The sequence below is a fragment of the Dromiciops gliroides genome, chromosome 6, assembly GCF_019393635.1.
Source record: "Dromiciops gliroides isolate mDroGli1 chromosome 6, mDroGli1.pri, whole genome shotgun sequence".
Lineage (NCBI taxonomy): Eukaryota > Metazoa > Chordata > Mammalia > Microbiotheria > Microbiotheriidae > Dromiciops > Dromiciops gliroides.
Window position 1 is genome coordinate 164610983 of NC_057866.1, and position 27491 is coordinate 164638473.

Below are 27491 nucleotides of genomic sequence, written 5' to 3' on the forward strand. Positions count from 1 at the left end.
TAATGGGTTCCTTATTAGTAAGTTTTCCTTCTCATCACAAGAATAATGGATCATAGATTTAGTGCTATGGGGACCTGTGAGGTCATCTAGTCTAACCCCCTCATTTAAAAGTTGAAGAAACTAGACCCAGAGAGTTTGAGGGAATTGCCCAAGATCATACAACTAGTAAATAACAGCCAGGGTTTGACCTTTGGACCATAAGCATCATTCAGTTCAGTTGTTTTTAGTCCTGTCCAACTCTTTTTGACCCCATTTGGGGTTTTCATGGCAAAGATACTGGAGTGGTTTGCCTTTTCCTTCTCCAGCTTATTTGACTGATAAGGAAACTGAGGCAAACAGGGTTAAGTGACTTACCCAGCTAATAAGTGTCTGAGAACAGATTTGAACCCAGGAAGATGCGTCTTCCTGACTTTGGGCCTGGTACTCTATCCACTGTGCCCCTTAGTGGCCCTGATCATAATATTCTAAAGATAAGAAGACTCAGTGATCCTTCCTCATCAATAATTATGTTTTTCAGTCTTCATCTCTGAGACTAAATGTACCTTTAGAGAATAGGTTAATTTAAAAAGGCCTTATTTATAATTTTTCCAGCAAAGGATACCCTGTAACAATAACAATAACAAGTTGAGTACTTAGTGGCCTAAAGAATTGTCCTGCTTTCATATCCTCTCAACTTGTTAAATTTTAAGTCAAATCACAATGAATTTAGATAATTCAATTCATAGGATCATACATATAGATCCATTAAAGACACATAACGCCATCTAGTTCAACCACCTTATTTTACAAATGGAGGAAACTGAAGCCCAGAAGATTTAGTGAGTTACCCTAGGTTACACAAATAGTATATAGCAGAGTTGGGATTTGAACTCTGGTTCTTTAACTCCAATTCTAGTACTTTTTCAACTGCACCATTTGAACATAGGCCAGTCAACTTAAAGAAAAGAAGTCAGTGGTGCAATTTTTTTTTTTTGGAGGGGGGGGGGTTAAGTGACTTGCCCAGGGTCACACAGCTAGTAAGTGTTAAGTGTCTGAAGTGGGATTTGAACTCAGGTTCTCCTGAATCCAGGGCTGGTGCTCTATCCACTGTGCCACTTAGCTGCCCCCTCTTGGTGCAATTTTTAAAAAGCTCCCTTTACTTTTTTGTGTTTGTGGGGAACTCTTGGACATTTTTACTACTAGGGGATGCTTATGGAGAACAGCAAAGAATTTATTGGGTGTGGTTAGGCTAATGCGATTTTTCAGACTGGAAAAGTTCCTTTGTACATTTAAAGGGATTTTGTTTTTAGATGAAATTCAGAGCTTCTTGAAGTAGAATGTTAACCAGCTGTCAGGACTACAAAGTGAAGTTACATGGAAAAAGTTGAGATTTGGACTTTGGTTACCATTTGGTTGCGAAGTTGCCCTTTTTTGCAGACAAACTTGATGACACCAAGATTTTGCTATGTTTTAGAAAAAGCTTGGGGAAAGGCCCAGGATGGTCCTAAATGAGCTCAGAAATTCCTTAGTTATTGACTAAAGATGTGCCAAAATGTTGGCCAAAAATTGGTAAAACCCTGTGATGTATTTGGAGAGTAAGGCTTTGTCTACTGTTTCTTTTTTTAAATCTCTGGAGTATAGGAACAGGGAAAATAATTATGTATCAATTTGAATGAATTATTTTAAACTCTTAGCTGCATTCAAAGAAGAAGGGGAGAGCCCAAAAACTTTATGCAATACATGGGAAACAAAGCTCTTATTTCAGACAATTTTTTTAAACTATGATTTTTCAGAAGCCAATTAGGGGGAAATGAGTATTGAAAGGACTGTAGAAAAATTTGAAAAGTAGACCTTAGCTCTTCTGTTTGGCACATTGCTTAGGCCATTGGAAACCTTCTGTGCAGGGAATACATTAATTTACAAAATCCATTGTTTTCCTTTGTCTTCTCTTTTATCATCATCTCCTTTTAGTTCCCCCTGCCTTCTGCTGCAATAAAGTCTTATCCCAGCTGTCTTATTTTTCTCTGCTATCTTTTGGCCATAATAGCTCTTTCCTTCCCTACCATTTCATTGCTCTTGAAGCAGTTTTAGACAAAAATATAGGGTTTTAATATTTAACAATAAATTAAAAAATATTTGATATTTAAACATTTTGTATTTAAGATTATTTAGAAATAATACTTAATATTATTTTTCCCAGTTAGGAACTTTTTTTTACTATTTCCTATTACAAAGCTTGCTTTTTGCTTAAAAATGAAAGGAAGATTATAAATTAGCTTAGTTTTTACATACCTCTTCAAAATATATCATCACATTTTTATTGGATTAAAATCAAATTAGATCTCTTCTACAATACATTAGGTGAACCAGAGTAAGTCACAACTGAGAAATTCCTGCTCCAAACACACAAATAAAACTGCATTGTGATGCTTTACTGATGTTGAATAAGATTATTTTTATTTGAGCTAGAGCTCAGACTTGACTTCTTTGTAAGATCCTGCTGTCAGCTGACCTCCAGTTTTTTTTAACATTGACCTGACTATAATCTATAGCATAGAAACCTTTTAATTTTAAGGCTTAACTACTTTTTTAAAAAGTTTTTGACATTTGTTTTTATAAGATTTTGAATTCCAAATTTTTCTCCCTCCCTCCCTCCCTTCCCTTCCCCCTCCCCAAGACAGAAAGCAATTTGATATAGGTTATATATGTAAAATCACATTAAACATTTCTGCATTAGTCATGTTATGAAAGAAAAATTAGAACACAAGGAAAAAACCTCAACAAAGGAAAAACAACAACAACAAAGTAGAAACACTGTGGTTCATTCTGCATTAAGATTCCATAGTTCTTTTTTCTGGATGTGGAGAGCATTTTCCATCATGAGTCTTTTGGAACTGGACCATTGTATTGATGAGAAGAGTTAAGTCTATCACAGTTGATCATCACACAGTGTTGCTCTTACCATATACAATGTTCTGCTGGTTCTGTTCACTTCACTCAGCATCAGTGCACTTAAGTCTTTCCAGGTTTTTCTGAAATCTTCTTGCTCTTCATTTCTTATAGCACAATAGTATCCAATTACATTCATATACCACAACTTGTTTAGCCATTCCCCAATTGATGGGCATTCCCTCGATTTCCAATTCTTTGCCACCATAAAGAGAGCTGCTATAAATATTTTTACACATTTGGGTTCTTTCCCTTTTCTATGATCTCTTTAGGATACAGATCTAGTAGTGGTATTGCTGGGTCAAAGTGTATGCACAGCCCCATAGCCCTTTGGGGATAGTTCCAAATTCCTCTCCAGAATGGTTGGATTAGTTCACAACTCCACCAATAGTGCATTAGTGTTCCAATTTTTCCACAGTTTCTTCAACATTTATTATTTTTCTTTTTTGTCATATTAGCCAATCTGATAAGTGGTACCTCAGAGTTGTTTTAATTTGCATTTCTCTAATCAATAGTGATTTAGAACTTGGGAGTCTACCTGCCAAAACAAACCCAGGAACTCTATGAACACAATTATAAAACACTTTTCACAAATGCTCTAAATCTCTAATGATTAGAGAGATGCAAATTAAAACAACTCTGAGGTACCATGTGACACCTATCAGATCGGCTAAAATGACAAAAAAGGAAGATAATAAATGTTGGAGAGGCTGTGGGAAAATTGGAACACTAATGCATTGTTGGTGGAGCTGTGAGCTGATCCAACCATTCTGGAGAGCAATTTGGAATTATGCCCAAAGGGCAATAAAGCTGTGCATACCCTTTGACCCAGCAATCCCACTGTTAGGTCTTTTGCCCAAAGAAATCATGGAAGGGGGAAAGGGATCCACCTGTACAAAAATATTTATAGCTGCTCTTTACGTGGTAGCAAGGAATTGGAAGTTGAGGGGGTGCCCATCAATTGGGGAATGGCTGGACAAGTTGTGGTATATGAATACAATGGAATACTATTGTGCTGTAAGAAATGATGAGCAGGAAGAGTTCAGAGAAACCTGGAGGGTCTTACGTGAGCTGATGATGAGTGAGATGAGCAGAACCAGAAGAACATTATACACAGTATCATCAACATTGAGTGTTGACCTACTGTGATGGACTATATTCTTCTCACCAATGCAATGGTACAGAAGAGTTCCAGGGAACTCATGATAGAAGAGGATCTCCAAATCCAAGAAAAAAAAAGAAAGAAAGAACTGTGGAGTATAGATGCTGATTGAACCATATTATTTCTTTTGTTTTGGGTGCTGTTGGTTTTTTTTTTCTTTCTATTTTGAGGTTTTGCATCACTGCTCTGATTCTTTCTCTTGTAACAGGATTAATGCAGAAATAGGATTAATGTTATTATGTGTATATATATGTGTGTATATATATATATATATCTATATGTATATGTATAGAGATATATAGATATAACCTATATCAGACTACCTGCTGTCTAGGGGAGGGGGGAGGGAGGGGTGGGAGGGAGAAAAATCTGAAATTGTAAAGCATGTATAAACAAAAGTTGAGAACTATCTTTACATGTAATGGAAAAAATAAAATACCTCATACATTAAAAAAAAACACTTTTCACACAAATAAAATCAAATCTAAATAATTGAAAAAATATCAATTGCTGATGGGTAGGCTGAGCTAATGTAATATAAATGACAATTCTACCTAAATCAATTTACTTATTCAGTGCCATACCAATCAGACTACCTAAAAATATTTTATAGAGCTAGAAAAAATAATAACAGAATTCATCTGGAAGAACGAAAGGTCAAGAATATTAAGGGAACTAATGAAAAAAATGCACAGTGTGATAAAAATAATGGGATTTGGTAGACACCCAGGGGCCACACCTGAAGACCATCAAAATCAAGACCACACCTGGCTGGCCCTGAGTGAGGTGGTGTTCTCAGAGGCAGTATACTACTGACATCAGCAAGAGACCACTTTCAACCAATCAGCTTGAAGGATCTCCCCTTTTGGGGCGGGAGGCAGGAAGTAGTAAGGTGAGGCCAGCTCATTGAATCAGCCTCTTTTCGTCCAGAACTGGCATGGTGGCGGGAGACAGAGAACAGGAGAGTCCCCCTTCCTGTCCAGGACTTTGGCGTGGTGAGGGACTTCATGTGGACTGCTAGGAAAAGCAAGGGTTTCTCTCTGGCTATACCAACTCTTTCTTCACTAACTTCTAATACATTTTAATAAATACTTAAAAGCCTAAACTCTTGCTGAATTTATCAGTGATTTTAGCCAGCTTGCTTTCCAAAACTGGGGGGCAGGTTAGGACCCACATTTAGGTTTTAAACATCACAACAGGAATGTGGGCTAGCTGTACCAAGTCTGAAGCTATACTATAAAGTGGCAGTCATCAAAACCATTTGGTACTGGCTAAGAAATAGAGTGGTGAATCAATGGAATAGGTTAGACACAAGAGACATAGTAGTAAATGGCTATAGTAATCTACTGTTTGGTAAACCTAGACTCCAGCTTCTGGGATAGGAACTCAGTATTTGACAAAAACTGCTGGGAAAATTGGAAGATAGTATGGCAGAAACTATGCATAGACCAACATCTTACACTGTATAATAAAATAAGGTCAAAATGGGTACATGATTAAGACACAAAGGGTGATACCATAGGTAAATTTGGAGAGGAAGGAATAGTTTGCCTCTCAGATCTATGGAGAGGAGAGCAATTTATTACCAAAACAAGAGAGAGAGAATATTATGAAATGCAAAATGAATTATTTTGATTACATTAAATTAAAATGTTTTTGTACAAATAGAAGCAATGCAGCTAAAATTAGAAGGGAAGCTGAAAGCTGGGAAGCAATTTTTATAGCCAGTGTTTCTGATAAAGGTCTCATTTCTAAAATATATAGGAAACTAAATCAAATGTATAAGAATCCAAGTCATTCCCCAGTTGAGAAATGGTCAAAGAATATCAACAGGCACTTTTCTGGTGAAGAAATCAAAGCTATCTATTACTATATGAAAAAATGCTCTAAATCACTATTGATTAGAGAAATGCAAATGAAAACAACTCTGAGGTACCCCCCCATACCTATCAGATTGGCTATTATGACAAAAAAAAGAAAAAATAAATGTTGAAGAAGCTGTGGAGAAATTGGAACACTAATGCATTATTGGTGGAGTTATGAACTGATCCAACTATTCTGGAGAGCAATTTGGAACTATGCCCAAAGGGCTATGGGATTGTGCATACCCTTTGACCCAGTAATACCACTACTAAGTCTGTATCCCAAAGAGATCATAGAAAAGAGAAAGGACCCACATGTACAAAAATATTTATAGCTGCTCTTTTTGTGGTGGCAAGGAATTGGACATTGAGGGGTTGCCCATCAATTGGGGAATGGCTGAGCAAGTTGTGGTATATGAATGTAATGGAATACTATTGTGCTGTAAGAAATGAACAGGCAGATTTCAGGGAAACCTGGAAAGACTTGCATGAACTGATGATGAGTAAGATGAGCAGAACTAGGAGAACATTGTACAAAGTATCAACAACATTATGTGTTGATCAACTGGATACACTTGATTCTTCTCAGCAATACCATGGTCCAAGATAGTTCCAAAGGACTCATGATGGAAAATACTTTCCAAATCCAGAAAAACAAAACAAAACTGTGGAATCTAGATGTAGATTGAACCATACTATTTCTATTGTTTTTTGTTGTTGCTTTTCTTTTTTGAGGTTTTTCCTTTATCCTCTTATTCTCTCATAAGATGACTAATACAGAAATATGTTTAATGTGATTGTACATATATAAACTACATCAGATTACTTTCTGTCTTGGGGAGGGGTGACGGAGGGAGAAAAATTTGAAACTAGAAATCTTATAAAAACAAATGTTGAAAACTGTCTCTAAATTTAATTGGAAGATAATAAAATGTTTAAATGAAAAAAGATAAAAAATAAAATTTAAAAAATATTTATAGCAGCTCTCTCCGTGGTGGCAAAGAGTTGAAAATTGAGGGAATGCCAATCAATTGGGGAATGGCTGAACAAGTTGTGGTATCTGAATGTAATGGAATCCTATTGTGCTGTAAAGAATGATGAGCAGGCAGATTTCAGGAAAACCTGGAAAGACTTACATGAACCAATGCTGAGTGAAGTGAGCAGAACCAGGAGAACATTATACACAGTGACAGCAACATTGTGCAAAGATCAACTGTTATAGACTTGGCTCTTCTCTACAATACAGTGATCCAAGACAATTCCAAAGAACTCATGATGGAAAATGATCTCCACATCCAGAAAAAAAGAACTGTGGAATCTGAATGCAGGCTGAACCATACTATTATACTTTTTTTTCTCTTTTGAGGTTTTTCCCTTGTGTTCTGATTCTTCTTTCACAATATGACTAATGCAGAAATATGTTTAATGTGATTGTCCATATATAACATATCAGATTGCTTTCTGTCTTGGGGAGGTGGGGAAGAGAAGGGAGGGGAGAGAAAAAAAATCTGTTACTAAAAATCTTAAGAAAACAAATGTTGAAAACTATCTTTACATGTAAATGGAAAATGATAAAATACTTTATAATAAAAACTCCTATAAAAATAGTGATTTAGAGCATATTTACATATGGCAATAGATAGCTTTGATTTCGTCATATGAAAACTGCCTGTTCAAATTCTTTGATCATTTCTCACTTAACTGGGGAATGACTTGTATTCTTATAAATTGGATTTAGGCTTAACTGCTTTTTTCAATGATTCTTGTATTCTTGGTTTTGCTGCTCAACCAATGAATCATTCAGTAAGCGTCAATTAAACACCTCCTATATGCCAGTTCCCGGAGAAAGTAGCTAGGGCTACAAAGGCAAAAGCAAAGAAGTCCCTGCTCTGGGGAAACTTATATTATGAGAAAACTTTTTATGTATTCTGGGCAAATTTTCTCATAATTGGTTTTCTCTTTTTTGAATAAGAAGATTATGTTTTATAACATCTACAGGATATTATAAAGATGAATCAGTGCTATATATTAAGTTCTTATAAAAGTAAAAGATATTTTTGTGTCTTCCAGATGAACACCTTTTTATCACTATGGTAATTTCTTATGCATATATTAGAATCAATATGGCTCAGTAAATAGAGAAGTGTCAGATCCCACCTACATTGGGCATATATTTTTTGTGTAACCTTGGACTAGGCACTTAACCTCATGGGTGCTCCAAGAAACACTTTTTTTTTTGTGGGGCAATGAGGGTTAAGTGACTTGCCCAGGGTCACACAGCTAGTAAGTATCAAGTGTCTGAGGCCAGATTTGAACTCAAGTCCTCCTAAAGCTAGGGCCGGTGCTTTATCCACTGTGCCACCTAGCTGCCCCCTCAAGAAACTCTTTAAGTTGTAGAACTGCAACAGTAGAGGAAATCTCCTCACTAGAGTTTCCTGTGCCAATTATCTCACCCATCTAGACGCCACCCCCCCCCCCCAAATGTTAGTGGCAGCTTGGCATAGATTAAAGTACTGAAAATGTAATCAGACCTGGGTTCCAGTCCTACCTCTTAACGTCTCTGAGACTTAGGTAATTATCTACTAAGGTATACATAGATTGTGATCTGCCTTTGTGGAGATAATACCATCCCCTACCCCTATCCCACACAAAGGATTCACCTTGGAGTCAAGTTCTGGGTTTCAGTCCTGTCTCTGTAATGATAGGCAAATCACTTAACCTCTCAGCATCCTAGGCACTGAGACCTTACCAATGAGTTGCTGATTTACATTGGTGGAAGGAGTTTCCATACCAGGACTATGCCTGATAACAAATCAAAGATCTGGGAAAATATATCTATGTTTATCTATGTCTGTAGTAGCATTTATTTATGACAATATATATTGAGCAGATACAGTATTTGTTTAACATGATGCTTATATAGTAAAGATTAAAAGATAATATAATTGCAGAATTTTAAAGACTGGAAGGACCTTAGTCTAAGTTGTCTTAGAGAGATTCAGTGATTTGCCAAGTCACAGAAATATGTGACTATGCTTATATAAGTCTAAAGTTTTTTCAAAATTTGTGTTGCTTATTAGTAAAAACTATTTTAAAATATTATAGATTCAATGATGATTGTAAAGAAAATTAGGCAGAAGATATCAAGGGACCTTGAATGGGTAATTTTATTCATTAATATATGTATTTCTATCTATATACACATATATCCTAAGCAATTTTGAATAGACATTTGGTAAGTTGTTTCTTCTACAAATCTGATTCCTTAGTGAAAACAAATCTTATGTAGATTTTTGTTTCTTTGCATCATCAAAATCTTAAATTCTTTAGTTGTTTGTTCATCCATTTGTTGAATAAATGCTCTTTGAATGTTATTTGGTCAACCCTGTGAAGATATAGTGTTTTATTACTTGGAATTGAACTGAGATCTTTGGATTTGCGGCAGGGGAAACATCATAGTGTCAGAGGTATCTCTTCAATTAGCATAAAATAGATAAACTAAATTTATTTTTTTATTTCCAAAATGGAAAACCTTTTGTAGTTTGGAATCATAGATTTAGAAGTTGAAAGTGACCTTTAGGAATCATCTAGGGCAGGGTGTCTTTTTTAACCTTCTTTGTGTCCTTGACCCTGTTGGTGTTCTGGTGGAGCGTATGGATTCCATTTCAAAATAATGCTTCTAAATGCATAAAATATAGTAGGCAGGATTACAAAAGAAATCAATTATATTGAAATGCAATTATAAAAATATTAAAAAACACATTCACAGTGTCTGCTTTACACTAGCCCTGGAGTCAGGAGGACATGAGTTCAAATGCAGCCTCAGACACTAAGCTGTGTGACCCTGGGCAAGTCACTTAACCCTCATTGCCAACCTCCCTAAAAAAAGAACTACTTTAGTCTAACCAGCTTTATTGATGAGTACCTTAAGGTACTTAAGGTCTTAAGAGGGAAAGAGATTTGTCCTTAAGTCTTGTGACTTCAGAATAAACAAAGTAATAGAGCTGGATTTTCATTGTCCTTTATTACATTCTTCTTAATTACATGACAAGGTTATAGAGTTAATTGCAAGGTCAGGGCTAAGATCCAGATTTTCTGAGTTGTATTCCAAGGTTCATTCTTCTACTATTACTGTCTTGAATCGACCTTATTTTAAAAAAAAACGAACTATTGAATTAACCTGTTTTTTAATGGTGAAACATTTTACGTTCTCATAAATGTTATTTCTTGTGGGAAAAAAAGCAGCTTTCATGGTGAGGAAAGATGTTAATAATAAGAATTATGTTGTTGTTTTTTTCTTAGGTGAAAGTTATGTATGTGCATCTAATGAACCATTTCGAAAAGTTGATTACACCAAGAATGTTAATCCAAATTGGTCCGTGAACATCAAGGCTGGGTCAGCTCGGCCAGTGACACCTTTAGCTTCTACAAAGAGTGAAGTGAAAGAAAGCAAAGATTTCATCAAGCCCAAATTGGTGACTGTGATTCGAAGTGGAGTGAAGCCCCGAAAAGCTGTGAGGATCCTGCTGAATAAAAAGACAGCTCATTCGTTTGAGCAGGTCTTAACAGACATAACAGAAGCAATTAAACTAGATTCGGGTGTTGTCAAAAGACTTTGTACACTTGATGGGAAGCAGGTGAGTGGAAGATGCAACAACATCTATTTTATGTAAGGGTGTTAAACTTGAGAAGTAAGCTTTATTCCTAGTTTTGTGTACATCTCAAACCAGGTGATAAGATGGAAATTAACTCAGTAGGTTCTAAAACCTTGCCTTTTTTTAATTTCAATTATTCTTGCACCAGTTCATCCCTGGTCCCAAGGAAACAGGGCAGTATTATGCTTTCATCTAAACACATGTTGCTTCATAAACCCCTTCTATACAGAAATTAGTTGATCTGTGAACTGCCTTCATTTTTTTTTATCTAAATGTCTCAAAAATAAACACAGTCTACTGAAATAATCTGTCCAAGGTAACACACCTAGTAAGTTTCAGGACCTTCTTTTTCTGAGGAAGCAGGGAGAAACTGTTAAAAACATTTCTACTCAATTTTTATATTAGATGGGCAAATATTCTTTTTTTTGTACTTTCAGCTTAGAGTAGAGTGGTCACTGTGAGTTTTCTTCACTCCAAGAGGCATCTCCAAAGGTGATTTTCACTTATTCTGCTAGATTCATTGTTGGCAATCTATGTAGCAATGAAGAAGATGCCTCTATTTAAAACTGTGAGCAACCAAGGTGTTTGACAAGTATTTCTGAGAAAACAGCAAAAAATGTAAAAAACAAAACAAAAACATGCTTTGCAAATTGTGGTGACAGTAACAATATAGGAAGTGTAAGGAACCTGTTAAAAGGGAAACATGATCAAAGGAGACACTGCAATAATATGGGAATAGCTCTAATCTGTGACTTCTGAGTTTTACTATAATTGAATTATCAGTCATCTGAAAAAAAACCAAGTGATTTCAGAATGGACTTTTATTTTTTTATTTTTACTAAGTTGAATTCTATTAATTCATCTTGTCTTAGAAATCACTTATTTTCCAATGACCAGTTTCTTGTGTTATGTTTTTACCTACTTCCTTCCATGCCTTTGCTCTCCTTACCATATTTACAACTAGTCAATAAAAATGAGTTTTTGGCTCCAGTCCTGCATGGAAGGTTACAATATAGAATACTTTTTGAAGAGCTATATGGTGACAGACCTGGCAAGCTAATGTATCTGTGTAACTGATTTAGGGTAACTGATTTAGGGTCTTCTGGGAGGAGAGAGAAACATAAGTAATTTCCTACTCCCTAAAATCAGGTTTAGTTAGGTGCTAGAGTTTTGTGACATGCTAACAGACTTGCAATAATGTTTCAGCCATGGTGGTCTACTAGCTGTTCTGTGAACTTGGCATTCCTTTTCCTGCCTCCACACTTTTGCCTAGGCTGTTCCAAGAATACATTTTTCTCATCTTCCTCTTAGAATTCATTGCTTTCTTCAATAGTAACTTTCTTCAGGTGCCACCTATTAGATACAAAGGAAAGGAAAACTATCTCCCTAGGATTTTTTTTCCTCTTTCTTACTTCAAGTTATCTTATATTTACTTATCTGTGTACATGTTATTTCCCAGTGGAATATAAGTGCCTCAAGGGAAAGGACTGCTTTTTGTAGTAGATAGAGTAAGCTGGCCTCAGTTCTCCACATTGATTAAATCTATCATAACTTGGACCTCCCTCACTGTCCAAAAATAAATAAGCATATCTTCTATAGAATTGCCATGGAAGTAAACTCAAATGAACCGATTTTGCTAATGCACACTGTAAGACTGTTTTTCAGGCACCTGGACTGTGTGGGAATCAGCTCACTCATAATGCTGTGTTAATAGTGTATTTACAATGCTGTAGCCCACGTACAGTTTCTTGAGTGAAAGGGTTGGGGGAGGAATCTGTATTGGTTCATCCCCTCCTTCCAACTTGCCCTGATTTCTCTCACACATACTCCCTAGCACTTTGAAGGGAGTAGCTGGAAAGCAAGGGGAAAAGAGAAAGCAAGATATTAGACATTTTCTCAAGGAGATTTTCCACCTGCTCAAAGGTGAAGGGGTGCGATTGGCCTCCCAGAAGAGTCTAACCAGAACACTGTTTCTTCTTGCTATTCTTTCACATCCCACTGCTCCCTGCCTCCTTCCCCTTTACCACCCCCTTGAAGAAAAAGAAAACACCTTAAAACATCAAGCACTTTCTGGTTGAGAAAGGAAAACAGACTCAGAAGTTTAGAAATGGAAACAGCTTGCTAACAATTAAGTCTCAGGATCTGTGAGCATGAGTGTGAAGTATTTTTAAAGAATAACAGAAACCTGTCACTGTTCTGGAAAACATCAAGCAATTGTTTTTGCACGTACAGAGAAAAGAAATGCTTTGAAAATATTTCAAATAAAAATTTCCTTTGGAACCATTACAAGTTCTGGGCTCCCAGAGTCCCATATGTTCCAAATAACTGTAGTTTTCTTTTTGCCAATTCATATTTTATGCTCTTGGATGGACTTGCTATTTTAAAGTGGAAAAAATTAAGAGCAGGTTGTTTGACACATCTCTTTCTTGCTTAGTGTGTTTTGTTCCAATCTTCAAAGATCTTTCTTAAGAATAATTGTGTTAATTGAACTCTTTTTGGTCTTTTTGGGGGATCTGTTTTGTGTTTCACAAATTCAGATTCTACTTTTAAAATAACTTTTAATGATAACTTTTGTTTAAACATCATTTTCAATCCTGGATATGCCTTCTACCTCCTAGTCCTCCTTTATAAGCTATTTATCTATCTATCTATCTATCTATCTATCTATCTATCTATCTATCTATCTATCTATCTATCTATCTATTTATTTTTTCAAGGCAATGGGGGTTAAATGACTTGCCCAGGGTCACACAGCTAGTAAGTGTCAAGTGTCTGAGGCCGGATTTGAACTCAGGTACTCCTGAATCCAGAGCCGGTGCTTTATCCACTGCGCCACCTAGCTGCCCTAGCTATTTATTTTTAAAAGGATAATGAACACTTTTTAAAGTTACTTTTAACCATTCTTCAAGGGGCAACTATGTGGTGAAGTGGATAGAGCATTGGCCCTGAAGTTGAGAGGACTGCAGTTCAAATCTCACCTTAGACACTTAGTAGCTGTGTGATTCTGGGCAAGTCACTTAACTCCAGTTGCCTTAAATGTCTGGGGCCCTCTCCAGTCATCCTGATTTATATCTTGCCACTGGACCATTCTTCATAAAACAATGTTAACTTTTTCCTCTGGGTGTAGAAAAATTTCTGAATTAGTCAATTTAAATGAACATCTTTTCCTCTCCTCTAAAGGGAGAAGGTAATTAGGAATTAGGAATCTCTTTTTTTGGTATCACTTGATCTTATGTTTGCCACTGGAAGAGTCCATAGTGATCATCTAGGCTAAACTTTCCACCATCCCTCTGACCCTATCACCTCACCAGTATAAGGACCAGGCAGCAGAGGCCCATCAAGATTAAGTGGCTTGCTTAAGGTTACAGAGATATTAAGTCTCAGAGCCTGGATCTGAGCCTATAGCCTCTGGTTTCCTATCTAATTCATCTTTTTTTTCTGTGCTATGATATATTTCCTCGGTGTGTTAGTAACTCTCATTGCAACCTTGTGACTGCTGGTCCTACTTAGGGCTTGTGTCTCTTATGGATTTTATGATTGCTGGTCAGCTCATTTCAGATAGTTTCTGACTTCAGGATTCCACCCATTTCAGTTTCCTGGTATCTTCAATGAAATCATTTTAGAATCTAGATACTAGCCATGATTCTCCTTCGGTCATATCATAAGGGCTTTATGATAGGCAAATTTCCTCCTAGACTGGGCATGCTCGCATTATCATCATAGCTGCACAATCCTTGCACAACAAATGATAGGTGATAACTGTGGTTGTTGTGGGCAGTTAGGAACTGTTTGGGGAGTTCTTCAGCCATTGGAGCCGCTTATCCTCTTCCTCCCCACTTCTACCTCCTAGTTTCCCTGTCTTCCTTCAAGATTTAGCTCAAATCCCACTTTCTGCAGTCATCTCACTCACACTGTAAGACTTTCCCTTTGAGATTAATGTCTTTTCATTATTTATGTGTATTACAGTTCTTTTTATATATAATCTCCTTCCCTAGAATGTCAATATCTTGAGGACAGGAGCCCTGTTTTTGCCCTTCTTTGAAACCCTTTGAATCAGTTGTAGGACATGGGGGACACTAGTCCAGTGCCACCTAGCATGGCATGCCCCCATCAGAGAAGGCGCTGTGCTCTGTGAGCAGGGCAGAATTGCAGTAGCTCAAAAGAAACACGAGATGCATGAGTTTAGAGACATCTCCACTCCAAATGTTGATGTACACTATTTGTGTCCAACCTATGGTAGAGCCTTTGGAGCTTGTATTGGTCTGATCAGACACAGTGGGACATACTATACCTTGACCCTGACATAGTGATGTCGATTTAGTCCTCTGACAACAAAGGACAAAAACTACCACCCGCATTTAACCTGGTGCTTGCTTGTACCTAAGTCCTTAATAAATATTTGTTGACTATCTCAGAGTTGTAGGGGACCTTAATTAGGGCTTATCTAGACCAACCTGAACAAAAATAACATTTAGGAAAATGTTATTGCATTTGTTGTTGTTCTTTGGTTGTTTCAATTATGTCTCACCCTGTCACTCCATTAGGAGTTTTCTTGGTTTGCCATTTCCTTCTGCAGCTTATTTTTACAGTTGAGGAACTGAGGCAAACAGGTTTAAGTGACTTGTTCAGGGTCACACACCTAGTAGGTGTCTGAGGCCAGATTCAAACTCAAGAAGAGGAATCTTCCAGACTCTAGGCTTAGCACTCTATCCAATGAACCACCTGGCTCCCATTATTATTTAATTGCCATATCATTATTACCATATTATATAACAATGTGATGTTAATATAATATTATAATGTATAATATAATAATGATATACTATATCATGACATTGTTACATCCTAACTTAGTAAGATACTAAGAGATCCTATATTCACCCCTCTAATTTTCTTTTTAAATGAAATCTATTTAGATATTAAACCAAATAATTAAGTGGAAATGTACTTTTTTTCCCCAAAATCCAGGAAACTTGGATTAATTTTTTTTTACTGGATCTGTGATTTCATCAGGGTCTGGAGGTTCCAGTGACGAACTTCTGGGACTGATATAGATCAGGATGCTTTTTGTAACTTAAGGTCTCAGTTGCCCGGCAGCATTGAGAAGTTAAGTGACTTGCTTAGGGTTACAGCCAGTATGTTTCTAAAGTGGAAACTGAACCCAGGTCATCCTGGTGCAGAAGCCAGAGCTATCTATGAATTATTTTATGCTGCTTCTTTTTGAAAATTTTTTTACTCAAAAGAAATGGAAAAGAAGTGGAATAATTCACTGTTTAGAACTTATTTAAAGGCAAGAATAGTTGGGTGTTGAAATGTAAAAGGTGGAGACATTTTTAAAAATAGCTTCTAAAATGGTAAGTTATGGCTTTACATTATGCATGAAATCTTAGTTTGCATTTACTTGTTTCCATTTACAGTGGTTTTCAAATAAACATAATGCTTTTTGTAGAATCTTAGAACAATGTATTGCTTCCCTCAGCAAGAGAAGGAATAAGGCTCAAAAACAGTGAGCAACTGGAATTGGTGAAAAACACTCCTAGACATTTGTATCATTGCCAGACTTTTCAATATTAGTCTCTATTCATTTCAGAAACATAAGGAGAACAAAGAGCCATTAATTAAACCCCTTCTCAGAGGGCCATAACAGCTTTTCATTTTTGTAATAATTGTTCTCTTAAAATTTTCAAGTAGCTTATAGTTTTTATAGAAATCATCCAATTTCACAGCCTTTTAAAAAATGTAGAACATGACACAGGGTTGATCATTCAGAATCACAACTTTTATATTCAACATAAGATGACCACTGCTGGGAGAATGGGAGAGGGGTGCCCGCCCCACCCTGTCCTTTGTCTAGTTAAGCATTTTGTGATGGGGTTCATTCCTGGAGAAGGCTCATCCCTAATTAAAAAGAGTAGGTTCCCTGTTCTCACACTGATTGGTTTGCTAACAAGCCCTCACCTTGGCATCCTAGGAGTGATGCTAATTATACCTTGAGTAATGCCTCATGGTTGGGTCTCCCCAAAGGAGAAAGTAAAAGAGGCAATCAATGTACAACATGAATCAGGTGTGGAACAGGTAGCTTATTCCTACAAAGAGAGAAATGCTAAACATAAAAGGATCATAGTATGCCTTAACAGAATGAATAGGAAAGAATTTAATAACTTAAAGCTATAATTGCAGTCAGTTGGGAGGCTAATATATATTAAGCCTCATCAGGACCTAAAGCAGTTTTGCAAACATGCTAATTAGACATTTTATGTTTTACCATAGTCAGTTTTGCTGATAGGCCAGGCCAAGCTTATCCCCTCCCCTGGCAGTGGCTGATATCTGATACAGAATCTTTCTATGCTGTCAGTCACTGCTATTTGTATGGACTCTGCTACCAGTGCTGTCCATGTGGATACTGCTGCTGAAAATGTGCTAGCGGCTGGATGATGCTTTGGCCACAACTCTAGCTTTCCAGGTCTTTCCAGACACACAGGGTCACCTAGAGACTTCCATCTCAGGACTTCCAGTCACCAAAAAATGAAAAATAACAAACACAAAGAGATAAAGACAGCCATCTCAGCACCTCCTGGAAGCACAGTGAGAGACTGGGCAGTCACCCCTGCTCTACCCCAGCTCTAGGGATCAACGCCAAATAGTCTACAAATTTCACATCTGGAAAGAAAGAGAACTCTCAGCAGCCTAGTAGCTTCATTTTTTTATAACTCATGAGTTAGCTTAGCCAATGAAAGGACTCTCTCCTTCCCCATTCCTATTACAGAGGACAAGCCCCTCACATCTACAAGCTTCCTTCTATTCAGTGGACAGAAACTGTACAGAAAATACCTCTGGTTGCTTCAAGAAATGGCCCCTATTATCCAGTTGCCCATGTTACATAAGCATATGGTGGCATCATATTTCTTGATAATCAGTCATTCCATAAAATAATCTCTTAAGGTTAGGAAGCATGGCATTGTGGTATAAGAATCAAGAACACTGAGTTTTGAGGCCTCCTGCTTGCATAGACTGCTTATGTGACCATGAGCCAAGTCTCTTACAAGCCATCAGGCAAATCTCTGAGATTATAAATTGTAGAGAAAGTGTTGATCTGCATTGTTAGAAAAAGTTTCTCATGCAGAAACTAATAAAATCTCTCTTCAAAAAAAATCTTTTAAATTAGAGGTTTTTTTTTTAAATCCCTAAATTATATATGTAGGTATTTTAGTTTTCATGGGGGAAAAACACCCTATTCCCTATATGACTAAAGGACTTACTTCTCCATGCTCTTTATATATAGATAAGATAATTGAGATTCAGAAACTGTTTAATTTGGAGAATTTCTCCTTCTCTCCCCTAGAAGAGCCACAAGATAGCACAGCATAATACGCTGCCCTACCCTGAACATAGAAATATTTATCTTTCCATAAATGAAAAACAATCGATTAGTTTTTGTTCTAGTGGTGTTGGGGGGTAGAGGTAGTGGGGGAGATGAGAGAAGGTTCATGCACTTTTCTGGCCTCTTAACCTAAGATGTTGCGGATAACATGGGCTGTATTTTGGGGTTCTTTCTGCTTTACCAAAGGAGATTTCATTTATCCATAGTGTCTTAAAAAATACTAAGAAGGAATAACTTTGGCTATCCCTTTTTATTGGTACAATTAAATTGAGATCACTATGAGTTATGTGAGGTACAGAACATGAACAGGATCAAAAATATTTTGAACACAAAAATCAAGTTTTGTTTCTGCATTTCATTACTTATATTTTTGCTAATGTATTACATATGTTCAAAGACAAGAGCATTAATGAATATCTTTAGTAGTAATTTCTCTACTTGTTAAACTGATTTCTCTAGTTGTATGAAACAATGTATTGCTCATTAATCCATATAACATGTATCATCATACTGGGAGTCTTGCTTAAATTATGCTTTAAGAACACCTGAAAATCCTAATTTAAAAAAGAGTACCAATTAATATTTGCCTTATGAAAGAATATATCATAAGGCTCTTATACATAGGGAGTTTCTTAGTAAATTTTAAACTACTTAATTTGTTTAAACAACAAACTCTACCCCTCCATTGCCTTATCTTGCTGTAGATATTAACCTGAATTATATTCCTTCAGAGTATAATCCTTGGAAGGTTGCTACTGAGCTAGAAAGGCTTTGAGAACAGGCATTTTATTGGTGAGTTTCTATCTGAGGACCAGAATACCTGAGTTTAGAGAGATTCCCCATCAGAAGGCTGACAGCAAATTCTTAAGGCCTCTTGCCGTAGAAACTCATGAAAACTGGGGCTGTGATTTAGGTTGAAGGAGTATTCACATGTAAGAAATCATGCATCTTTTGACGTATTGATGTATTGGAGCAATTTACAAAACATAAATTTCCTACAAGAAAAGCATTTCTTGTGTAGCTGGTAGTATACTCTGAATTGCCCTGACTCTTTTCCATGTTAATTTCTAAGAGTTCCATTGGATGAAAGGTCAAAGCTAGCCATAAAGTCAAGGGCTATATAGCCTTTTCAAACAGATTATGTGAATTTCAGCCTAATGACAGGTGCTGATGGGCTTACCCACTTCCAATCCTGGAAACTGAAACTTATTTTTACTTGGGGGAAGGATGAAAAATGACATTACTGACCGACCTTGACTCAAAACCAGTCAGTTCATTTATCAGATCCATTTCACTTTGTCCACCGAAATTGCTGTTTAGTGGTTCCAAGGCATCCAATCAAAGGAGGTGGCTTTTTCTTTGAGATAACTCAACTCGAGAGAATTGGGTGACTGTAATTGAACCTCCTACACAAAAGCTGCTGTGCCAAGTGATTGCCCTTGGTCACATTGCTTTGGAGGGTTAGTTTTGGTACCTGAGGTTGTTAAGGTCCCTGTGCTGTCTTGTTGCTAAATTCAATAGCCTTTTCCCAGTCCTCATACTTCTTGACCTCTCCCAGGATCTGATGCAATATAGCAAGCACCTCCTCCTTCCGGATATTTTCATCTCCCTGAGTTTTGTCCCACCTGTTATTCTTTTTTTTTTTTAAACCACCAGAAAAAATCTTATTTTACCTTTTATGCAATGAATAAAAATAATGTAATAACTTAATTAAAGTATCTGAAAAACAGATGCAGTTGAGAAAAGGTCCCCTTAAGAAGGCAACAGACCAATGATGTATATGTTTTTGAAGAAAAACAAAATTTCTTCATAATTATGGCCCCAAGATAATCGCTTATCTGACAATAATCACTCACATAGTTCTATAGCATTTTCAGGTTTACAAAGCTCTTTACACACATTCCTTTTTAGCCTCACAATAACTCTGTGAGTTAGGTAGTGCAAATGTTCTCAATTATACAGGTGAGGAAACGGGGGCTCAGGAAGGTTGGGTGTTCTGCCCATGGTCTATAAGGTCTCCGTACAGCTACTAAGTAGCAGAAGTGGTACTCTGATTCAAACCAATTTCTTCCCCTCCCCCCAACCATGGGTAAGGAAGTAGTCACCTGTCACCCCAGGCACTGGCCCTCCACCTCCTCTGAGTTATGTGGTACATGCTAGTCTATATAATATGCCTGAAGCTGAGCCCCTGAGTCCCCTGAGCTGACCCAGTGACAGTCTCCACACAGTATTACTTTACAAGTTCTCCTTTACTTAACATTGTTAGACCTATTTCAACATCATGTGTATTACAAAACAGATACTTCTAAAGATATTTTCATTTGAAATATATATATTCCCGGGTTTCAAGGGAGTGTGTGGACCAGTGGTCACTTGGTTGGGGTGATTCCTGGGTCCTCTCTTTTCCATACTCAGTCTTGATGACTTCATCCATTCACCATTCACATAGCATCTCTATTGCTGATGACTTCCAAATCTTCATATCCATCCCTCATCTCTCTCTTGAGCTCCAACCCCAACTCTCTAACTGCCTGCTGGATACTTTCCCCTAGATGTCCTATAGGCATCTCAAACTCAACATGTTCAAAGCACAATCCATTACTTTTTACCCTAAGTCCACCCCTCTTTCTAACTTCCTTATTTCTGTTTAGGGCACCACAATTCTTTTGGTTACTTAGGTTTGTAACCTAGGGGGCCTTCTCAACTTTTTACTCTCACTCATCCTTCATAGCTAATCAGTTACCAGGTCTTATTGATTCTGCTTCTCCAGCATCTCTCAAAGATGCCCCCTTCTGTCTACTTAAGCCACAACCATTCTAGTCCAGGCCCTGATGACCTCTTACCTTGTTACTATTGTAACAGCCTTTTAACCAGTCTTCTGCTAGTCAATTTCTTCTCCAGTCCATCCTCCAGAGCCCCCAAATTGCTTTTCCTAAAGCACATGTAACTCTTTTGTTCAAGAAATTTCAACAGCTGCCCATTGCCCTTAAGATGAAACACAAACTTCACTGTTTGACATTTAAAGTCCTTCACAGCCTGGATTCAGTCTGTCTTTATGGATTGGTTACATCATATATGTTCTGGTTACATCATATATGTTCTGGCGCCTGCACTACATCCCAGCTAACCTGGTCTCCATGTACACAGTATCCCATATCCATACTGTTCCCTGTGCGTATAGAGCTCTTGCTTTGTTCACCTTCACCTCTGGGATCCCTAACTTTCTTCAAGGCCTCACTTCTGTGTTACCTCCTTTAAAAGGCCCTTTCTAGTTCCTCTAGGTGTCAATACCTCCCCCTTCAATACAGGACCTGCCTCACTTTTATCCATATCCCCAATGTAGCATCAGTGGTGAGAATAGTTATTGTCATATAGCAGGTACTTAATAAGAGTTTGTTGATTGATCATGAAACTGTTGAGTCAATAATTTATTCCAATATGAGTAATAGAACTTCTCAATAATTTACTGGTCATTCATATGAAAGAGTACTTCTCCTTTTACAGGTAAGATATAGCTTATAAATGACTGTCTCAAACTAACTTGAGTCCTAGAAGGAGAAAAGGTGGAATAGAGGTCAGGGAAAATATAATTAATTCTCTTAATTCTCTTTAGATTTAACTTGTTCTACTTCTGGACCCACCCATGTAGTTGGAGATGACAGGATTCAGCTTTGTAATGGCTTTTAAAAAGTTGTATTTTATTTTTAATTTGAAATAAAACAAGCAAAAAAAGATGATTGCACATGAAAATGCATATCTATTATGTACAGTTTGCTATTCCTTTTAAATATATAATAGTTATCATGTAACTTTTCCCCCTTTATTCTTCTTCCCCCTTCCTCGCCCTAGAGATGGCTACTATTAGACAAGTGTGTGTATGTATATATATATATATATAAATTCATTTTCTATATATACAAGTTTTTTATCTGAATTCAGATAGCATCTTCCTTCAAAGGTCCTTTGTAGTTAATTTGGATATTTATACTAGTCAGAATTCCTTAAACACTCAAAATTGTTCTTAAAACAACACTGCTGTTACTATATACAACATTGTCTTGATTCTGCTCATTTCGCTCTTCATTACTTAGTGCATGTCTATCCATGTTTTCCTAAAATCAACAAGCTCATCATTTCTTATAGCATAGTAGTACTTGGTCATGGCTTTTTTTGCTTGACACAAGCTACACAACTCATCCCCTAACATGGACCATGCTGTTATCTCTTGCTTCTCTCATTAACATCTCCATTGTAACTGAAGCTTCATCTCTTGATCCCATTTCATTTTTTAAACTACTCTGACCCCCTGCTACCTTCAATTTAGAATTTTTTTTTTTACTTTTATGGAAGTAGAAAGTGGAAAATCTACTGTCAATTTTCACATTCAGTTATTTTATCTTAAAAGATCAAATATACTATAGTAACCTGGACTTGTTATTTCATTCAGTGTAGTGAACTTTCTCCACTGTTACAGATTATACCTAGGATGGTAACTCACCTGTGATTTAGACAATTATCTGAGGCATTGAAAGGTTAAGTGACTTGCTTCTGGATTTCACAGCCAGAGCAGAATTTGAACCTGGTCTTCTAGACTCCATAGTTCTTTATCCACATACCATACTGCCTCTGAGGTCGAGCGCAAACTAGCATTCTTAGAACTCTTCTTTATAGAATTAGCATTTAGGAGAAATAAACCATATTTATTCACCACTGAAAATAAGTGATAAAACAATTGTTCAGTGGTTTTCAGTACTCCCTGGCCATTTCCCCAGAATCTTTAATTTCACCATCACACATTTAAGTTATTGAGTACTAAACTTAGGATTTTTATCTAATGGCTGTTTTTCTATCTGTATTTTTAGCATGTTTTAATAGTAGTGTAATCCTGCTGTCAGACTTAGAGCATCAAGTTTTAGAAATCACTGGAATCATTAGAGGTTTGCCTCCACAGTAGCTGATATTCCTTGTGAGTACAGACTGTTTAAAAACTTAGAACCGCCCACACAAAACGGGTGCCTCAGCTTTACCTCATACATTCCAGGCTCTTCTTTCTCACTGAAATGGTGAAGGATTTATTTTCCATTTTCTTTTCATGTTTTGTAATGATTTATGGCAGGCTTCCCCAAATACGAGCATAAAGGGATTTGACTGCATTTGAAAATACAGCTCTTCTAGTTTGCCTACATGCTAAGTCATTAAAACGACATTTAAGCATAAGTTAAAGAAGGTGTTCAAACATCTGTATATTGATACTTACCCAAGTTAGTGCCACATGGTTGTATTTCTGAAAGGTTAAGTGGTTTAATCCTGTAGTCTTAAGTAGCACACACATTGCAATATATCATTTTTAAGGGTAAGATATAGCCCTGAACATTATGGAAATGCTTACTGAGAAGACAGATTCCCATTTTTTAAAGTTATTAAAACGTAAAACTGCTAAAGCCCATTTTGCTTGGTTTTTCTAATTTCATTTTTGCATGGAACACTAGAAGTTCAAGTTTGAATTATGCTGGTGCTGTCAGATGTGATATACAACTTACTAGTTTGTGAGCTCCAAGAGAGTCGGGATAGGTTTGTCTAACCTCTTGTATCTCCTCCCAGTGCCTAGCATAGTGCTGAGTATACCCTAGATGCTTAATAGACATATGCTGAATTGGATTGAATGTAGTAGCCCCAGTTTCAAACAGAAGCTCTGAAACTTTTGTATATTCTCATTTCCCCAATTTTGCCATCATTAGCAAAGATTTAAGGTTGTACTTTGTGGCACCATCTAAGGATGGTGTGAGAGTTTACATAGTTTCCTAGGTGTAATTAATTGGTCCATTCCCTAATGATCTTAGAAAAAATAAGATTTTTAAAAAAGTGTCAGGGATTAATTTTACATTGTTCTTGCCTTCCCACCCACTCCCCAACTGGAAAAAAAAAAAGAAAAAGAAAAACAAAGCACCTATAACAAATATACATATTCAAGCAAAACAAATTTTCATATTGGCCATGTCCAAAAATATGCCTCCTTATTAATATTTAGTCAAGGCGACTATCTTGAAGAACATCCATTCGGATATGTGAATTCTGGTATGCTTCTTGTTTTTGTTTGTTTTCATGTCTCATTACTTTGTGATCCTATGCCTCAAAGATTTCTGGAGTAGTGGTGAAAGAGATGGACTGCATCATTGGTGGTGGGGTAGATAATTTGAGGAGTTGAGGTACTTTGTATGAATATCCTACACACAGATTCAGAAATGAACATCATTGAGAAATGGTGGGGTGTGACAGGTTGTAATGTAAGCATCATGATATAGTGGAAGGAGTGCTAGATTTGAAAACAGGACCATAGTTTAAATTTAAATTCTGCTACTTCTGATTCATTTGAGATTAGGCAAGTCATTTCTCTTCTCTGGGCTTCAGTTTCTTCATCTGCAGAATAAGGGAGTGGGCTTGATTGATTTTTTTTTTCTTAGAGACCCTTTGGAGCTCAGACTTTCCCAGTTCAGAAATTCTACAAGACTGAAGTGGCTCTAGTACCTGGAATTAATTATAGGCTTGCATCACCAAGGTCAGTTGGGTTGTTTGAGTCATCTTTAAAGGTCTTTTAAGCTCTAAATGTGAGGAGTCTATAGAATGGTTATATGTCAATGAGCTTTCATAAAGCATATGAGTCCTAAAGGCCAGCAGAGACTGAGGACTCTTTCAGAATGGAAGCCAGCTTGAATAAAGTATAAAGGAAGGGCATTTTGGGGGAAAGGAAGCAAGTTGAAAAGGATGCATATCCTTTGCAATGAATGCAGTTCCCCACATCAGGTGGTGGAGAGGACTGGATTCCACTGAAGATTGATAAATAGCAGCAGAGTCTTTGTAGTAATTGGGGGATGCGGAGTACGTTTTGTTTTCAGTTGTAGAGACAGCAAACAGCATGATTTTTTTCCTATCTGAACTCTCTGTGCTGTATGGTCATGGTAGAATAAACACCTGGAGTCATAGATGTGACAAATTCCCTGTCTTCTCCCTTTTGTATTTATTGTATTCTCTAGCAATGGAAACTATAGATGGCTCATTTAGTGCTGCAGAATTAGCTCCTTTACATTTTTGTTTCAATGCTTTGAAAGATCCAGGATTTCATCAGTGTTAATATTTTCTCCACTAAGAGGAGGGAAAAATTGCTGACTGAATTGGGTCACAATCCTTCCATTTCTTAAAAAACAATTAAGAGTTTAATATTGTGAAAGGATCATAGATTTAAATCTGAAAGAAGCCTTAGCTTAATGGTCTTGGAGTCTAGATGAGGAAAATGAAAGCTGAGAGAAATAAATGTTTTGCCCAAGGTCACACATGTAGTAAGTGGCAGAGCCAGAATTGGGACCCTTTCCACTAAATTTGGCTGCCTCCCAGTAGATGTTTTCCATGAGTTTCTGTATATTCTTCCTCTCCCCTTCAAGGCTTCCCTGGGTGGAAGTAAGCCTTCTTAGTCTTTTGATGCATGCACGCATATACACACACACACACACACACACACACAGTTCGCTATCAAATTCACACTTGAAAATTTCCAGGTTGGTGTGAATTAATGAATAACATTTATTAAGGGTTTATCATTTTCTAAGTACTCTGTAAAGGACTGGAAATACACAATGCAATTCCTACCCTCAAAGACCTTACATTCTAATATATGGAGATTACACTCATAGGGAACTGGTAGCCAGGGAAGGGTACTTTGGTCTGGGGAGTCACAGAGGTAGTAAATGGAACCATAAGGAAGTCAAATGACATACTCTTGCCAGAAATTTCGGGTATTAATAATGAGATTAGGATTACCAGATCAAGACATGTCGAATGGCCATGGGATAGGGAGGTGCTGTTGGCAAGAAGGTTGCTGGTATGGGACGTGGAACATGGGCTGATCTGAGACCCTCGGATATAGTGAGTTAAGTGAGTTTGCACTCAGTTATTAATCAGGATGGATAAAAATTAAAACAACTCTAAGGTTCCACCTCCTACCCGTTAGATTGGCAAAGTTGACAGAAAAAGGAAAATAACAAAGGCTGGAGGGACATGGAAAACACACATTAATGGCTTTTAACTGATCCAGGCATTCCAGAAATCGATCTGGAACTATGGCCAAAAAAAAATTACTCAACTTTGCATACCCATTGTCTCAAAGATACCGCTACAATAGCTATACCTCACAGAGTCGAAAGGAAGAGAAAATTATTCACATACTTGAAAATTATAGCAGCTTTTTCTTTCAGTGGCAAAAAACTGGAAACTGAGGGTGTGGTCATCAATTGGGGAATGACTGAACAAGTTATGGAATATTTATGTGATGGAATACTATTGTGTTGTAAGAAATGATGAAGGAGATGGTTTCAGAGAAAGCTGGGAAGACTGGTGTGAACTGATACAGAGTGAAGAAAGCAAGGTCAGGAGGAAAAATTACATGATAATGACACCATTGAAAAGACATGCAACTTTGAAAGACCTGAGAACTCTGATCAGCACAGTGACAAGCACAATTCAAGAGGATCAGTGATGAAACACACTGTCCATCTCTTGACAGAGAGGTGAAGGACTCAGAATGTAGATTGAGACATATTTCTTTTTGAACACAGCCAAAGCAGTTGTTTTGTTTGACTGTACATATTTGTTACGGGGTTTTTGTTTTTCTTTCTTTTTGAATTGAGAATAAGGATGGCAGGTGGGTGATAGAGGATTTTAATTAATTGATAAAAAACAAAATAAATAAAAAAATAAAAGTAGCTTTTCTTTTATCATTTCCCCCTTCTGATTTTGAAAATCAGCTGTTATTTCCTCAAGAAATTAACATTTTTCTTCTTCGTTCATGGAAACAGAAATCCCATCAGAGAGATGCCTATTTTTTTAAAGTAATGCTGCTCCTGCCATTTAGTGCAGTTTGTAGGCTGACATTTGTAGGCTAATTTTGTAGCCAACATTTTTCTTTTGTCTCTAATTCCAGACTCTTCCCTAATGATGGCTCCTTCAAACTATTTGTTTTAGAGCTGATTTGGAAAAAAGGAATGATTCCCTCCCCCATTCAATGAAAGAAAGAATAGCAGTGATGGTTGACTTCACCATCTGCCATTCTGAAATCAAATCACAGAGCTCCAGCCTGAAATCTTGGGAATTTATGATGTGTCCCATTGAGTCTGACCATTAGCGGATAATTAGCCTGTTAAACCTTTTGAATTCATCTTGCAGCTGTCATGTGTCAGCTTAGAAATAGTCACAGGTTCCCATTACTTGGGTGTGATCCTGTTTCTTTCTTGTTGCTTATTTCTATCTTTGGGAGTTGAATTTGCCGAGCAGGAATGTGCATTTCCTTAATGAAAAGTATAGCCCTGTGTTTAACAACCATCTTCTGAAAACGTTTCATGCTTGTTTTATAGATTAGGAGCAAGGAAATTAATTTTGTATGTGGAAACTCCCTCTTTGAAGATGTTTCTGAGTTTATTCAACTTGACATTTTTTAAAAAAGGTAATACTATCTC

At 36.9% G+C, this 27491-nt stretch overlaps 1 protein-coding gene across 8 annotated transcripts in view; it reads left to right on the top strand.

Moving 5' to 3' along the window:
• Window positions 1-27491, top strand: part of DCLK2 (doublecortin like kinase 2) — a 216141-nt gene that overhangs the window by 25218 nt on the left and 163432 nt on the right. For all 8 annotated transcript variants that reach the window (XR_006353556.1, XR_006353557.1, XR_006353555.1 and 5 more), the window contains exon 2: window positions 10255-10589. Coding sequence is in view for 5 of the 8 variants with exons in the window: in XM_043970689.1 (XP_043826624.1) it covers window positions 10255-10589 (335 nt within the window). In the remaining 3 variants the exon portion in view is untranslated. The remainder of the gene's footprint in view (window positions 1-10254; window positions 10590-27491) is intronic.